Genomic DNA, 14,256 nt, shown 5'->3' on the forward strand with positions numbered 1-14,256 from the left:
TCTTTCTACCATGTATTTTTGGCACTCTCTCCCTGCTGAAGTAGCAACTTCTCCCTCACTTCCAATTCTAAAGGTTCGACTGCACAACTACCTCTTTGCTATAGATAAGGTTACGGTTTAGCTATTTTTAATCAAAATTTTAACGTTTTGGCTATTTTAATTTGAATTTTAATTTTAATTTTAATTTCAACTATCATCACATTGTATCTATCCACAATCCTTTGATCTTTATTTATCTTTATTTTAATTGCATCCTTATTTTTATTTTTATGTTTAATTTTATTTTCGGCACATTATTTCAAACTCTTTATTTCGTGTCCTCTTGTAGATGTCCATTACTATTAAGTAATTCTATTACCATTATATCATCTTGATTACTATTATTGAATATTTTTGATATTTATTTTTTATACTTATACAAACTATTGTTATTTTGATGTCCTTGAAAACCTTATTTCTGATTGACACTGAATAATTTTATGTAATTTCGTAATTCGCCTCATAGTACTACCAAGGCTTAATAAAGGTTCAATCAATCAATAAATCAATCAATCAATCAATATCTCTCTCTCTCTCTCTTATGCTTTTTCCTTCATAGATCAAAGAAGCTGATGAATACGGTACAATAATTGTACTTAACGATCAAATGCGTAAGAAAATTCGTAAGCAACATGCCGAACAGATCATGATTCTGGTGCGGCAGAACGGAATGACTTGTTCACAGAGAAACAAAATAAGGAAGAAAATAATGAAAACGGGTTATTCATTTTTATTTTTTATTTCGATTTTGATTTTAATTTTCAAACCTTGAATCGCGAAAATCTCGAAAACGGTGATAAATGGCGCAAAAATAGCAATAATTCGGGATCAGCAGGTTTTATATTATCTGATTTTATTAATAACACCTATTATTTACAGAATTCCGACTACACGAATATAAAATCGCGAATATCTCGAGAACGGTGATAGATAGCGCAAAAATAGTAATAATTCGGGATCGGTGGGTTCGATTTTATCTAATTTCATAAACAACTCCAATTAATTCACAGAATTTCGATGACAGAAATCTAAAATCGCGAATATCTCGAGAACGGTTACGGATACGGCAAAAATAGGGAAAATTCGCGATCACTCGGAGGGGGGACATAATTTATGATCATTATAATGTAAGAATTCCCAATAACCCAGAAAACTCTCAAGGTGCAAACTCACCAATGTAGCTGAGAACTGGAAAATTTACTCCGAAGTCTCTGCTTAAATCTGCAAAGAACAAAATAGAACATATCAATTAATTTAGGATGTTGCCTTTTCAGTTTTCAATGTCATCATCACTGTTGTCCAGTTTTCATAATAACGTATAGCGTGTTATGCAAGAACAAAAGTTCGGCTTGACATGTAGCACTTTGGATTATCAATCAATAATTGAAGTCAGCATTGTTACCTCGACGCAGGGCTGCTCAACACTTACAGTATTTCCATGCATATAGTATTTCACGTAGCATCTCATGTTTATTGGTGAAACGACGCACTTGTCACGTCATTTAGATTTCCACTCATCACTTGTAATCCAAAAATCCGCACTGCAATAACACTTGATTCTACACTCACTTTTTGTACTGTTGCTGTCTGTTTCGACCGACTGAATAAACTTGCTAATAATGCAACTGCGCATTTGCCGAAAATCGGCCAAAGAAATAATAAAATTGACACACGACTCATCGAAAAAAAGTAGACTTCACTGAAATCTGAAGTTGTACAAAACAATGAAAACTCGAGACACGAAACACACTGATCGAACAACGCGACACAACTTGATCAACACGGTTTTAATGTTGAACTGATACCGGTAACACGTGATTTCGCCCCGAACGCTCGGAAACGACTGATGCCGCACGGCGCTCAGAAGAGTCTTGTATCCATTCTCTGAATCACGGAAGATAATAATTCTCCCTCCATCTTTGTTACTCTTCCCATGGAGTGGGGGTTGATTCGATTCGATAGCGAAACTTTATAAATTTCCAGAGACCATTCTTGCTGCTGCATGGAAAATTGAAAAACTTATAAAGTACATACATATAGCAAAATATTATGTGTAAGTACTATATTAATAATAAAATAGGAAAAATTTGTCACATCTGTAATGAAATCACAAATATTTCAATATGTGAAGCCTGTTATATTGTAATAAAAATTATAAAAGTCCTTTGATAAGTTCACCTTTTTGTTACAAGTTCACGTAAAAGTCACGATCCTAAAATAAAGTGCACAAACCATTGGCGTTCCTTTAATACGACAAAAACATTGACATCGTCGGTAATGTAGTTTCCTACGACATTTCTACACCATTGCGGTCGTGCTGTGATCGGTCACGTATTTAAATCCCATTGACATGCTGCGCGATCATACATGACGATTCGGAATACGGATATCAATTGTATCTCCCTATGCGATCAGTATTGATCGATTCTGTTTATAACACTGCAATTCCTGTAACAAAAGGTGAGCAAATTTGTTGGTATGTTTAGCGAACAAAATGTGGAAGTACAATCTAACTTCCACAGTATTATAAACTTGTTGATAGTTCCATATTCTCAAATCTATACAAATATTGACATCCGAATTATCAATTTTAATTCTTATTCTGTCACAGGGGTCACCTTCTCAAGAACGGAAGGAGATACGGCAGAGCTAACTGAATTTTAGCGGGTTTAATAAAGAGGGAAGTATAAGATGCATGTTCAGTGCCTAAGCGTCGTTTTGTGCCCGTGTCATTGCGATCTCCGTGCGAGCCGCGCTCGAACGATTCGTCTCCGCAGGGATGCCAAATCTCGCGTAGATGAGGAGGCGAGCGCGCATCCCGCATTTTTTAAAAACAGTCAAGTTAAGTCGTCCGTCTAGTGACGATCGTGAGTGACGCCGTGCGTTCTCTCGTACCACGACCAAAAGACGAGAGGCCCAAATATACTCTCGTATACGTTCGCTCTACGGAGTAAGGTAGATGAGTACGGCCCGAGTGTCTCTCATTCTACACGGGACCGAGTGCCCATACACGCATACTAAGGGTCTTGCACCCTTTCATCATACAACGAGCCCGAGCGCTCTTGGTGTACTACCAACACCAATCATACTCTCATACACGTTCGCTCCTCGGAGTAAGGCAAACGCAAATCATACGAAATTCGATCGAATCGAATAAAACAAAAATCGCAGTACGAAACGCACTCGAGATCGCGGTGGCATGAGCCAAACGGGCTGTAACCGGCATATACCCATTCATATACACAATCGACACATGCTTTTATACGTTTACAAATACACGTTCATACTTCGTGGGTTTTTATGCCGCAAGGCTTTTCCCACAAGAGCCAATAAAAATTCATAATTCGATGGCTCAAACGCGAGAGTTTTTTTATTCAAGAAACCTCAACCTCTATCCTTCATACTAATAAAAAAGGTTCAATTCAAAACTACGAGGCAACTTCGCCTATGAAGAAGCTTCGACTATACAATGCAGTTCAGAAAACCGTCATATTAATAATCCAGGATTCGGATATTCAATCGCGAATATCTCGAGAACGGTGATAGATACCGAAAAAATAGCCGAAATTCGGAATCAGGTGGGGGGAGTTTATAATTTTATATTGTAATTAATAAATCCTATTACTTTACAGAATTCCGATTACAAAAATCTAAAATCGCGAATATCTCGAGAACGGTGATAGATACGGCAAAACTAGCGATATTTTGGAGGTTTCCTATAGGCGAAATATCGTAGCTGTCTGTATCATGAATTAACATCTTGATTCACTTCCAGACCTGTTTGCGTCCCGCAACTTGTTCTTTAGACTCAGCGACGCCAGAATATCGGCCCGCGAATCTTGCGTCAACAAAATCGCGGACCCAGTTCGGGACCTAGAAGCCTGACAATGATTTGCAATGATAACTGAAAATGAAGAAGACCGTCTGTATGAGGTTGAGATTATCAAACGATGAGAATGAATGTTTGCATTTGGACTGATGAGACTATCATTTGATATTTGCTTCTCCGTTGAATTTTTTATTACGTAGGTTGAATATTTTCCGACATCGACCACGGTATTGCGGTACCATACTATTCTTTTGTGACAATTCACGCTCCGTAAAAATAAGCAGCAGCATAACCTCAATCCACGGCTTTACACACGAGAGATTTACAGCTTTTGTTTCATTTCGTGTACGTTGGCGCCCTGTTCAACAGACGAAAACATCGCCGCGATTTTCGGGGCGATTTCAGCGACCAATGAAATTGAATTATTTGACGCATGCGCAATGTATGTATAGTTTCAAGAGATTGTCCGGGTTAAGACCGTGGTCCGGGTACTGTATATGCTCTAAGAAGTAATAGAGCTCTCACGCAGGCGCAATAAGTCTCTGCCATAGTGAGAAAGACAGAATATTTTGTTCTCTCTTTTTATCCAACGCTACCTAACAACCAAGGCTCCTCCATTTCTATAAGGTTTATAATACTCCGTGACTTCGAGGTTGTTTTGACTTTTAAGGTTATGTAAGTCCTAGTAGATCTGAGGGTGTGAGAGAGGATTGCGTTTAGTTAGTATTTATTCATTTATTATTTGCGGCGCTGTCGTTTGTTGAACGTGTCTCATCACTCAGGCACAACGGAACTATGTAGAAAAAAAGACATGCCGTTGAAAACAGAGAAATAATAACAAAGGGTAACATTAATGGTGGAAGAAGGACATACCTATCTGCATATCCCATTCCGTACAATTTTGTAGATGAACGAACCAGAATTGAAAGAATTGTTGCACCGTATGTTGTAAACTATATATCTGAGTTACTGTAACATACAAATGAAGAGACGACAGCGGAGGCCCGTTTTGGATATCAATAGCGAACAATCAGAATCTCCTCGGGGACGCTGGCAAAGTAATTACAATTTCCATTGGATTGTTAAAATGCATCTTTTTGTTTTGTCGCTAACTGTATCATCGATTATCAAATTCCAGCGAAAATTCCATAGCAATGCATTTTGGCTCTGAATAGAGCCTGCGATAAAATATTATCTTAAGTGAATTTTCGTTTGTAAAGGTAACTTACATCAGTACATGTTTCACTATCTCAATAAACTTGTATAAAACTTTTGTAAACCATGTGGTATTCTTGTAATTTTGTCACAATCTTTAGTTCATGTTTATTCTTTTATTTTGACTTGAGTCATGACGGTTTTTTTTTTCAAAGTTGAGGCAAAAATTAACATTTCTTTCAAGATTTCAGACCGTCATTTTATTTTTGCCAACTGTTCAATTCTAATTCTCTTAATTTTTTAAAATCAATTAATTTCATTGTTCATGCGTCAGTTTTACTTTATTTATTTCTAACCAGAAATATATAGCTTACATTATTCAAGTGTAGTGGTAAAAAAAACCGAGATAGTGTCCAATTTTTTTACAAATAAAAGTCTTTTATTTTTTATGTATGGCTTTAACCAGGTATCTGTTAGTAAAAAAATTTAGGCAATAGCGTAATAATTTTTTTGTAAAATTATAGACAAATATCAACAGATCGCTGTTGATCACCCAGAACAAAATGGAAACCCGAATAATCCATTGGCCAGTTTACTTGGCCAGTATAACTCGGACAGTGAAACCGAAGATGTGAAACAAGAATCCAATCAACTGAATGATAAAGTTAACGACTTTTTAAAGGTCATTCTTGATTACTTAATCTACCTTGAGTCTAAGTCTAACTTGAGTATTTTGGATCTGTATTTTTATTCCATAGTTTATCATCATTGTTGCTTGTACAAATGGAAAAATTTAGAAATGGTTTTGCAGGAAATTCAAATGATCATCCCGGACACTGTTAATTCTAACAATACTAAGAAAACGACCGATCCAACGATTCCATCACAGCGGAGTAGTCAGCCTGGGCAAAATGAAACCTCAAACAGCCGTAATAATTTTATAAACTTGAAATTCACTACAGAGATCATTCAGATGTTTAAAAATTAAATGAAATTTTTATACTTAGATAACGCACACTTTTTTTACAATTCTCTGAAGCATTAATATTAGAGTTTTAAAAATGTTTGCACTGTTCACTTTTTTTTTTTACTGTTCTTATAGCCTGGCAAGAATGTTTCGATGAGACAACAGGTTACCCGTATTACTGGCACATTGAAACAAACGAAGTAACTTGGGAAATGCCAAGTGAAATGAGATTACACCGGGAAAAATCCTCTCAAGTTAATCAGAATCAGAATCAGGTCGCAATACAGCATCAAACTCATCCTGCTCACACCCAAGTACAATGGCCAAATTTTCTGCCAAACACATGTAAGCGACTGATGTCAATTACAATTAAAAACTTTTATTAAATATTTTACACACTGTAGCATTAACTGTAATTTCCGTAAAAAATACTATTCGTTCGCTTTTTCATCACTACACCTGTATTATTAGATCCAGAACTGCAAACCAACATTCCAGAGGGAATGATACCCAAAGAAGTCGTTGCTAGAAATAGAAATAGACAAGTTGGTATATCTAGAGGGAATCAACCAAGTACTGAACTCACTACTGAAGCTCCAAAAAAAACTGGGCCAAAGGATGATGAATCTGACGATGAGTACGATCTTTCGAAATTTCGGCTATTTTTTTTTAACTGCATTTGCATTACGTTGTCCTGTTTACTAACATCAAGATTTTTTTGCAGGAAAATTGAAATGATAACGTCGTTTGGCGATGATGAAAGTGAGTCTGACGGAAGCGACAGTGATTCTGCATTGAAAAAATCAACATGTGACAAAGTCTCTGCCCAAAAAATTCATAAATTGAAAGAAGTTTGTAAGAATTCCCTGTCCGAAGTCGAGGAAAGTCCTTCTATTGGTCCTTTTCTTCCACTGGAAATCATTCCCATGATACACGGACCTGAGAACGTTAGTGAAAATGGTAATAGTCATGTAGATAATGGTATAGAAAGTGTTACCAAAGCCGAGGGAAGGGATGAAAATGTATATTCGAGCAGAAAAATTGAGAATTCTTTAGTGAACCAAAAGGTGACTGTTAAGTCTGAGGATAGTGAAGAAGAGAATATATTAATGAGACTCAAGAACCAGGCAAAGCTGCTACAGTCATTGGGAGGTGAGGTTCCAGAGTCTGTTGAAACTTTGATAAAGGATGAAGTAAACGATCAGGCAGAAAATCTGGAACAAGATGACATAATTTCACAGATAGAGAAAGAGATGCCCGTGGATCACGCGAGAAATTTTAGTTCTATTAGTAAAATGAAATCAGAAACATTGAAGGGCTTGAGTAGCGAATCATCCAGACTACAAGAGACTAAGAAAAACAAGGATATCAAAATCTCACTTGTTGCTGGGTACAGCGACGACTCCGACTTTGAGGAGGAAACTTCACCCAAGAAAACTGGGAATGCTCAACCACTATTTCCAATAATGTCCAACTATACCGGCAAAGAGAATTCTGATAATGTGTTGCACAGTACACTGAAAGTTTCCGACGAATTTAATCCTGCAAAGGATGTTTCTGTGGTTAATTTAGGAATAAAAGGTGCAGAACAGAAGCAATGGGATTTTGTTAATGCTGGTAAATTATCGAACAGCAGTGCAGAGGACGCAGACAATGCAGACGGCGATTCAAGAGGAACAACTGATAATACGAGTCAGTCAGCGCTGAATGGACAAGAAAGCTTAGAATCTGGTGAAACTAGGACAACCAGATTGGACCCTGAATTAAGCCGTCAACAAACTTTTTTGGAGAACTTGGAAATGCCAGTTAAAGGATTTCAGCGAAAAAAACGAATTGCTTTTGATGGTATATTTTTTACACCTTCACATTCTGCTTGATTCTTCATTTACTTCTTGTGAGAAATAATTGCAGAGAGCATCTGCGTTATATTACACTTTATCATAACAATTGATGTGAATCAATTGAAATTTTCTTACTAACCGCACTAAAATTCATACACTTTTTACAGTTGTGCCAAACAAAATAAGCAAACCACAGTCGGAGTCTGTGACAAATCAGGCTTCGAGAACTGAACCCTCATCTTTAACTTTTTCGACAACTGGAACATCTCTGGATGAGTCAGAACGCCATGGGTTTGGATTTCATAAAGAATCTAAGGCGCAACCAGACGTTGAGACTGGAGATTCCTCCGGAGAAGTTTCAAGAGATAGAATTACCAGCAACAAACAAAAAACAGATAAAGAAACTAGTCAATCAAACAAATGCATAAGCTTTGTCAAGGGAGAAACGACTGAGAGCTCTATCAGTACAGAGGAAAATGTCAAGTCTGAAGTAGATAAACCAATTGTTGACAATAAACAGTTAAAAGAAATGACTGAGATTGTTATGGAAAAAATTAAATTTCTCTCTGAGGGAAGCCAGAATCTTTCGGCCATTCAAATAATGGTGATACAGCTCCAAGTAAGATTCCTATACCTTTTTGGTAGAACAATTTTAATTTCCATTCGCAATCGCATGTTCGGTTATCCAGATCAATCACTGTTCAAGTCTAAAGCAACATTTTCAATAGAAATTTCAAATTCAACAGACCTTGGTTGGCGCATGGGAGGCAGGAGACTTGAAGGAAGGCTACTTGCATGAGTGGTTGAAGGGTACGGGACTTGAGTTGGGCAGATTAGAGCAGGCAGCTGCGCCTCCGGGATGGGATTGCCACTGGGATAGGTAGAGTATCTCACACACACCGTTAATACACGTGATATTCACCTGCTGCAAGTTTTTGCGGCTATAGAGCTGGTAAAAAGTACAGATTTGCCGAAAAGATTCCACTTACGTCTTAATTTTCGGTGCTCATTTTATTTCTTTCTCATTGTTCCCAACGATTTCATCATCTGCAAACTGCAAGAAGATGGAAGAACAATTGTCACGAGTTTTCGGGAAAAAACTCCGCATGACCACCACAAAAAATAGTTTCACATAACTTCTTCTAGATCGAATAACTGAAACTTGGATGACACTTTGTGACCAATTTTAAATACGATATTGAGCAACGAGTTTTCAGATATCCAACCGAAATAATTATCTTCGTGATTTATGCTTTGTCTTGCTGTTTTAGGTCATCGGGAAGCGATCATGATTTCAGTGGAAGACATCGGATTGCCAGAGTGCGGGATATTTTACAATGTTTTAGAGCATAAAAACTAAAATAAATTCATTCGTGCTTCGCTTACTAGCAGAGCCAAATCAAATTTACCAATTATAAACAATTCCTAGATAGCAAAAGGCGAATATCCTGGTTTCTTCAAATGCAAATTTCTTTTTCTTTACTCAGCATGAAAAAGCAAAAGAAATTTCATCTACATTTTCAAAGAGGTTTTTTTTTTTTGATTTTCTCTTTGCGTGTTTCAAGATACTCCTGCGATATTTCAAATTCTTCTCTGTGACTTTAATATCAATTTTTTCATGTTATATTTCTGATAAATGTAATTAGGAATTTAACACATGAAAAAAATAAATAAATAAATAAATAAATAAGAAGGAAGGTTCCTTCTTGGCGAACCGCAACGCAGGTAGGGGTATCAATGGATTATGTTACTACTGTTTAAAAAAAAAAAAAAAAAAAAGTTGCACAAGACGTGCAGACGAGTAAATAAACGATTAAAATCTACCCAATATTCTCACACATTATTTTCCTTCTCGGGGGGATGTTTTTAGATCGCATAAACGATACTACTATCGCAACTCTGTCACTGGGGAGGCTCAATGGACATATCCAGAGGCTGATGTTGTTGGCGGTACTGAAGAAATGGACTTGTGCACCACGCCACCTCCCCCAGAGGACGAGGGTCTGCAGCTAATCGGTACATATATTTTCATTAATTAAAATGACAATTGGAGAAAAAAAAAAATCAGCCTCTCAAAATCCACAGAATGTCTTTCGAGATTTTGGATGATAAAATCAAAGAGAAAGTGATTGCAAAATCACAAAAAGCGTCTGTAATCACTGACTTCTTGTTACAGAAGAGGCGTCAAATGAAACTGAGCAGAAACCTAAATTGGATTCAATGCCATTAATTATTACTGGCGACAACAAAATCATCCAGGTAACCAAGGACGAGTATAAAAGCTTAGAGGCTCCACCTCCACCTCAGATTTCAAGTCCAAGTCCTCCGCCACCGCCGCGAATATTTGCAGCCGACTTGAAGAAAGGTAAAAAACGACGAGGAAGTACCAGTGAGCGGAGTTTAGACTCAAAAAAAGAAAAAACAGGTAAATGAATATCATGTCTTTAACAATTATGCTTGAAAATCTTGAATGTAAGAATGGTAATAAATTGCTTAATGGTTACATGTTCTTAATGTTGGCTATTTTTTACAGAGACGGCAGGTTCTTTGTCCGATGGAAACGTCAGTGTGGATCCCCCGCTGCCCTCGTCTCCCCCCAAGAACCCTTCTCAGCCTCCACTTCCTCCGACTCCTCCTCATCCTGCGGTTATTCCAAACCCACCTAGCAGTGAACCCTTACCTCCAGGTGTCGACCCTAAAGATATGCCTTATCCTCTGCCGGCTGTAACTGCGGTGGAGCAGAGCGTTGTCTACCCTGGGCCAACGCAGCAGACAAATCCGATTTACGCAGCAACGATCAGTGATCGAGGGATAGCTGTTCCAATTATTGATCACCGGTCGACGATCATTCAAGGACAACTAATGCACTACCCAACGTATCAGCATTTGCACAATGTAAGATGATCTAATTAATCATTGCTGAGGTAGAGAAAGTTTAGAAAAACAAAATCGGGGAACAGTGAAATAATTGAATAATTTTCTTTGTTACGCTGAAGCAATTGGATTGCTTGAAATTTATATTTTTTTTCCAACAGCAAGCAATGATCGCGGCAGCAGGAAGTCTGACAGGCCAGGAAGCCGTACAATTCGTGATAACAGATTATGCTCAAGTTTATGCCAATACACAGGTGATTGCCAAGCCTCCTGTCAAATCGCAGACCGAATCGCTGGGCTCAGCCCTTGATTCGTTTTACAGCGATATTGCATCTATCGAAAAAACAAACTCAGAACAAGAATGTATGATTCAACAAGACATTGAAACACGCCGGAAAGAAGCTGCTACTCCTCCACTAGCAACATTGCCTAACACAGTAATTACGTCATCTTCGCATGCAGAAATCGAACAGCCTAACGCGTCTATAGATCTTGCAGGGAAAGAGAAAAAGAAGAAAAAGGTATACTGATTTAATTATAGGTTTTAATTTCCTGAGATTCACTTTAACAATTACTTACCCATGTTACTTTACTGATTTTCTTTTAATGATAAATTTGTTCATTTATTTTTAGACGAAAATAGGTATTGGGAAGAAACAGAAAGAGATGTCGACTATGGTAGCGAAATGGCAGAAAGCTCAGCAGGACTTTGGTGACAGCGAATAGAACGAATTACAGTGATGAATTCAGAAGTTTATATGATTCACATTACCTGATCAACATACAGTGAGAATAAAATGTTACAATATAAGGACAGAATGAGTGGAATTGGAATAGAATAGTAAATGATAAGAATATAATATGTATTATACTTTGCAGAAATAATTGTCAAGACAATTAAATTTTTCAATTAAATCTCGAAATTTTATTACACCGAAATCCCAAGTCTCACAAATGTAAGTGAATATGAAGTCTGTTTGAAATAGCACAAACATCTGGCTTAGTGATTGGAGTCAGGATTGGCTGTAGAATCTGTTTAATTAAGGAATAATTAGTAATTCTTAGTATGATGATCCATCTCTGTAATGACAGGATAACTAGTCAGGAGAGATGAGACAATAATCGAAAAGCCTTTAGATTCTCCAAAGAGTAGGCCTTCAGGCTGAAACTAGAATATCTGGTTACCGCCAGCAAGAGGAGAATCAGCTAAGACTTAGTGAAGGTGAGTTTCTGGTCTAAAAGTACACAAAAGGGATAGAATTTGCTTAGTGATAATCATCAAATGCAAATGAAACCTTATGTACTGTACTCAATACAACACAATGATTCAATTGAACGAAAGTAGTCTGTCAATGAGAGAGTGCAGATTTAAAATCGTGAGATACGATAACAAGCAATATATAGCTAAACGTCGGCCCGTAGTAGCTAGCTGAAAGGTGGTTGACAACTGAACGATCCAGAGGAAAGCTCCCTTATATACTCAAATCACGGGAGCGAGAGCGTCCGCTTGTTACGATCGATAACAGAGAATAATCTAGGAAATTGAAAACTGAAGAGAGCTAATAATTATCGGAAAATAAGAAGCAGACGTGTTAGGCCGTACACAAAAACATCGACTTTTTTAAACAAAATTACAAAGAAAAATAATGCCGCTTTCAAATACCTTTTCAAAGAAATATTATAGAAATTCTATAAGCTCTCCATTTTAAACGTAGATTTGATGATTCGGAAAATATTTTTTTCACTTTGTTCTACCGACATCTACCTGAAACACGAGATCAGAGATAGAGGATCTGTTTGTAGTTGTAACCAAATCATGTGAAAAATAAAATTGCGGACGATTAAATCAATAAGTGGAATTTATTGATGTAATAAAATTTTAGTGTACAGATTATCATTTAAGCGACAAGGGCGCTAGCTGTGGAGCTTTCGTACTTCCAGTTGGGAGGAAGGGTACTTTTGGTTTTGTAGTAACGAGCAAGCCTGTGGATTCTCGACTCTACTAGAATCAAACGGAACTTGCTGTCCTTGTCCTTGCGATTGCGCTCCAAGTGTTTGCGGATAGCTACTGCCTTCTTGATCAGGTAGTACAAATCCTCTGGTAGGTCAGGCGCCAGCCCCATTGCCTTCTGGATGCGCAGGATCTTGTTGCCGGTCAAAAACCGGACTTGGGCAACTCCATGAGAATCACGAAGAATCACACCTAGGTAGTTTAAAGATTGATTACAGATTTATTCAACTCGTATCAGCGCTATTACTATATAGTGCTATTGACAATACATTTGAATCAAGCTTGCTGTTCAACGTTAACGAATTGATATAAAGAATATAGTAAAATCAAATCTTATGGAAGAATTGTTAGTGGCTACCTATAATGAAATTGAGATAAGGTACCCAAAATCACCTCAAAAGCCACAAATAAAATTAATCTAGCAAGCGTCTAGGAAGGGATAAGACTAGATTCAGTCAAACCTCAGCTGGTAGCTTGCATAATTTTAAAACTAAGTAAGCCGACATAGTATCTAAATGATAAAATAAATAGCTAGCGTTACTCGCTGTGCGCATCTTTATACGTGTATATAACATGTTTATGCAATGTGTGCCTTCTTTTTCACGACACAGCTTGTTGCACATGGTTTTATAAAAGATACATACCAATTTGAGACGGAGTCAGACCCTTCTTGGCCAGTTTATAAATGTGTTCCTTACAGTCCTCTGGGGTGAGTTTCAGCCATGTTGGAACGCTGCGCCTATAGGGCAACGCTGACTGGGAAATACCCTTTCTACAAAGAGATAAACAAAAAATTTTTATTATTGTTACTTCATGGGTGAAATTGTTTATTTAACGTTAGAACCGATATGATTTAGTACTGTTCAGTAACGTGAACCACGTGTTGGAAATGTGCAAATGCATCATTTCACCGATATGCCGCTTGCATCAGCGGTTATGACTATCAGACAAGCCACAGCATATTTTTAGACGATATTTTTCGAAGTTATTTGTGCTCCGTGCTGTGCAACCGTTATTGGAAAAACGGACGCTAGCTAGAAATTATTGACGGCAAATATTCGTGGAGGAAACGCCATTGCGGAAATATCACACCGCGGGATGAACACATGGCGACGACATCCCGCGAGTAGGTTTATTCACGCGTATATCAGTGTCCATACACCGCTTAGCGAAGGGGTTTTAGCTTTTAAATTATACGGGATTTTACGAGATTCGTAAAATCTAAGGAAAAGAAAGGTTTATATTCCAAACTTTTGATATTTAAGACAATAATCTCTTACCCGGGAGCGTGCATGCGACCCATGATGCCAGATTTTTCTTACCGAAAGAACTGCACTAGCGCCCTTTCGGCGGACAACACAACCACCTAGGTCATTGGTCATAAAATATTCAGGCTGTCGGCTGGGTGGCGTGTGCTTTACGCAACGTTGCAGCAATCACAAGACCCTTACCAGAAATGGTTTTACCAATTGCGTTCATGAACAAACACTTGGCACTTCTTCACAGCGAAAGACCTTTTTTACTTTTACAATCATTCAAC

General features: G+C 37.6%; 2 protein-coding genes across 2 annotated transcripts; one reads left to right on the forward strand and one right to left on the reverse strand.

Annotated features, from left to right (window-relative positions):
• The first annotated feature begins 4,493 nt into the window (after positions 1 to 4,493).
• On the forward strand, positions 4,494 to 11,620 carry LOC124218846 (uncharacterized). Its single transcript, XM_046625718.2, has 13 exons — positions 4,494 to 4,926; positions 5,548 to 5,705; positions 5,835 to 5,952; positions 6,126 to 6,335; positions 6,462 to 6,627; positions 6,715 to 7,835; positions 7,999 to 8,450; positions 8,578 to 8,711; positions 9,702 to 9,847; positions 10,008 to 10,256; positions 10,365 to 10,726; positions 10,867 to 11,226; positions 11,339 to 11,620. Exons 1-13 carry the CDS (start codon positions 4,851 to 4,853, stop codon positions 11,429 to 11,431), a joined length of 3,645 nt encoding a protein of 1,214 aa, XP_046481674.1. The 5' UTR covers positions 4,494 to 4,850; the 3' UTR covers positions 11,432 to 11,620.
• Positions 11,621 to 12,546: 926 nt separating this feature from the next.
• On the reverse strand, positions 12,547 to 14,150 carry RpS13 (ribosomal protein S13). Its single transcript, XM_046625719.1, has 3 exons — positions 13,997 to 14,150; positions 13,361 to 13,488; positions 12,547 to 12,908 (listed from the first exon to the last, which is right to left on the reverse strand). Exons 1-3 carry the CDS (start codon positions 14,017 to 14,019, stop codon positions 12,604 to 12,606), a joined length of 456 nt encoding a protein of 151 aa, XP_046481675.1. The 5' UTR covers positions 14,020 to 14,150; the 3' UTR covers positions 12,547 to 12,603.
• Positions 14,151 to 14,256: the final 106 nt, after the last annotated feature.

Source organism: Neodiprion pinetum, chromosome 5 (genome assembly GCF_021155775.2).
Source record: "Neodiprion pinetum isolate iyNeoPine1 chromosome 5, iyNeoPine1.2, whole genome shotgun sequence".
Taxonomy (NCBI): Eukaryota; Metazoa; Arthropoda; class Insecta; order Hymenoptera; family Diprionidae; genus Neodiprion; species Neodiprion pinetum.

Bases quoted from the DNA above. Each gene is read 5' to 3' on its own strand.
- LOC124218846 (XM_046625718.2), top strand. From the start codon at position 4,851: ATGAAGAGACGACAGCGGAGGCCCGTTTTGGATATCAATAGCGAACAA. The intron at 8,712-9,701 runs GTAGAGTATCTC...GGATGTTTTTAG, and splicing joins TGGGATTGCCACTGGGATAG to ATCGCATAAACGATACTACT. The intron at 11,227-11,338 runs GTATACTGATTT...ATTTATTTTTAG, and splicing joins AAGAGAAAAAGAAGAAAAAG to ACGAAAATAGGTATTGGGAA.
- RpS13 (XM_046625719.1), bottom strand. From the start codon at position 14,019: ATGGGTCGCATGCACGCTCCCGG. The intron at 13,489-13,996 runs GTAAGAGATTAT...ATCTCTTTGTAG, and splicing joins GGTCGCATGCACGCTCCCGG to AAAGGGTATTTCCCAGTCAG. The intron at 12,909-13,360 runs GTATGTATCTTT...TAAACTACCTAG, and splicing joins TCTGACTCCGTCTCAAATTG to GTGTGATTCTTCGTGATTCT.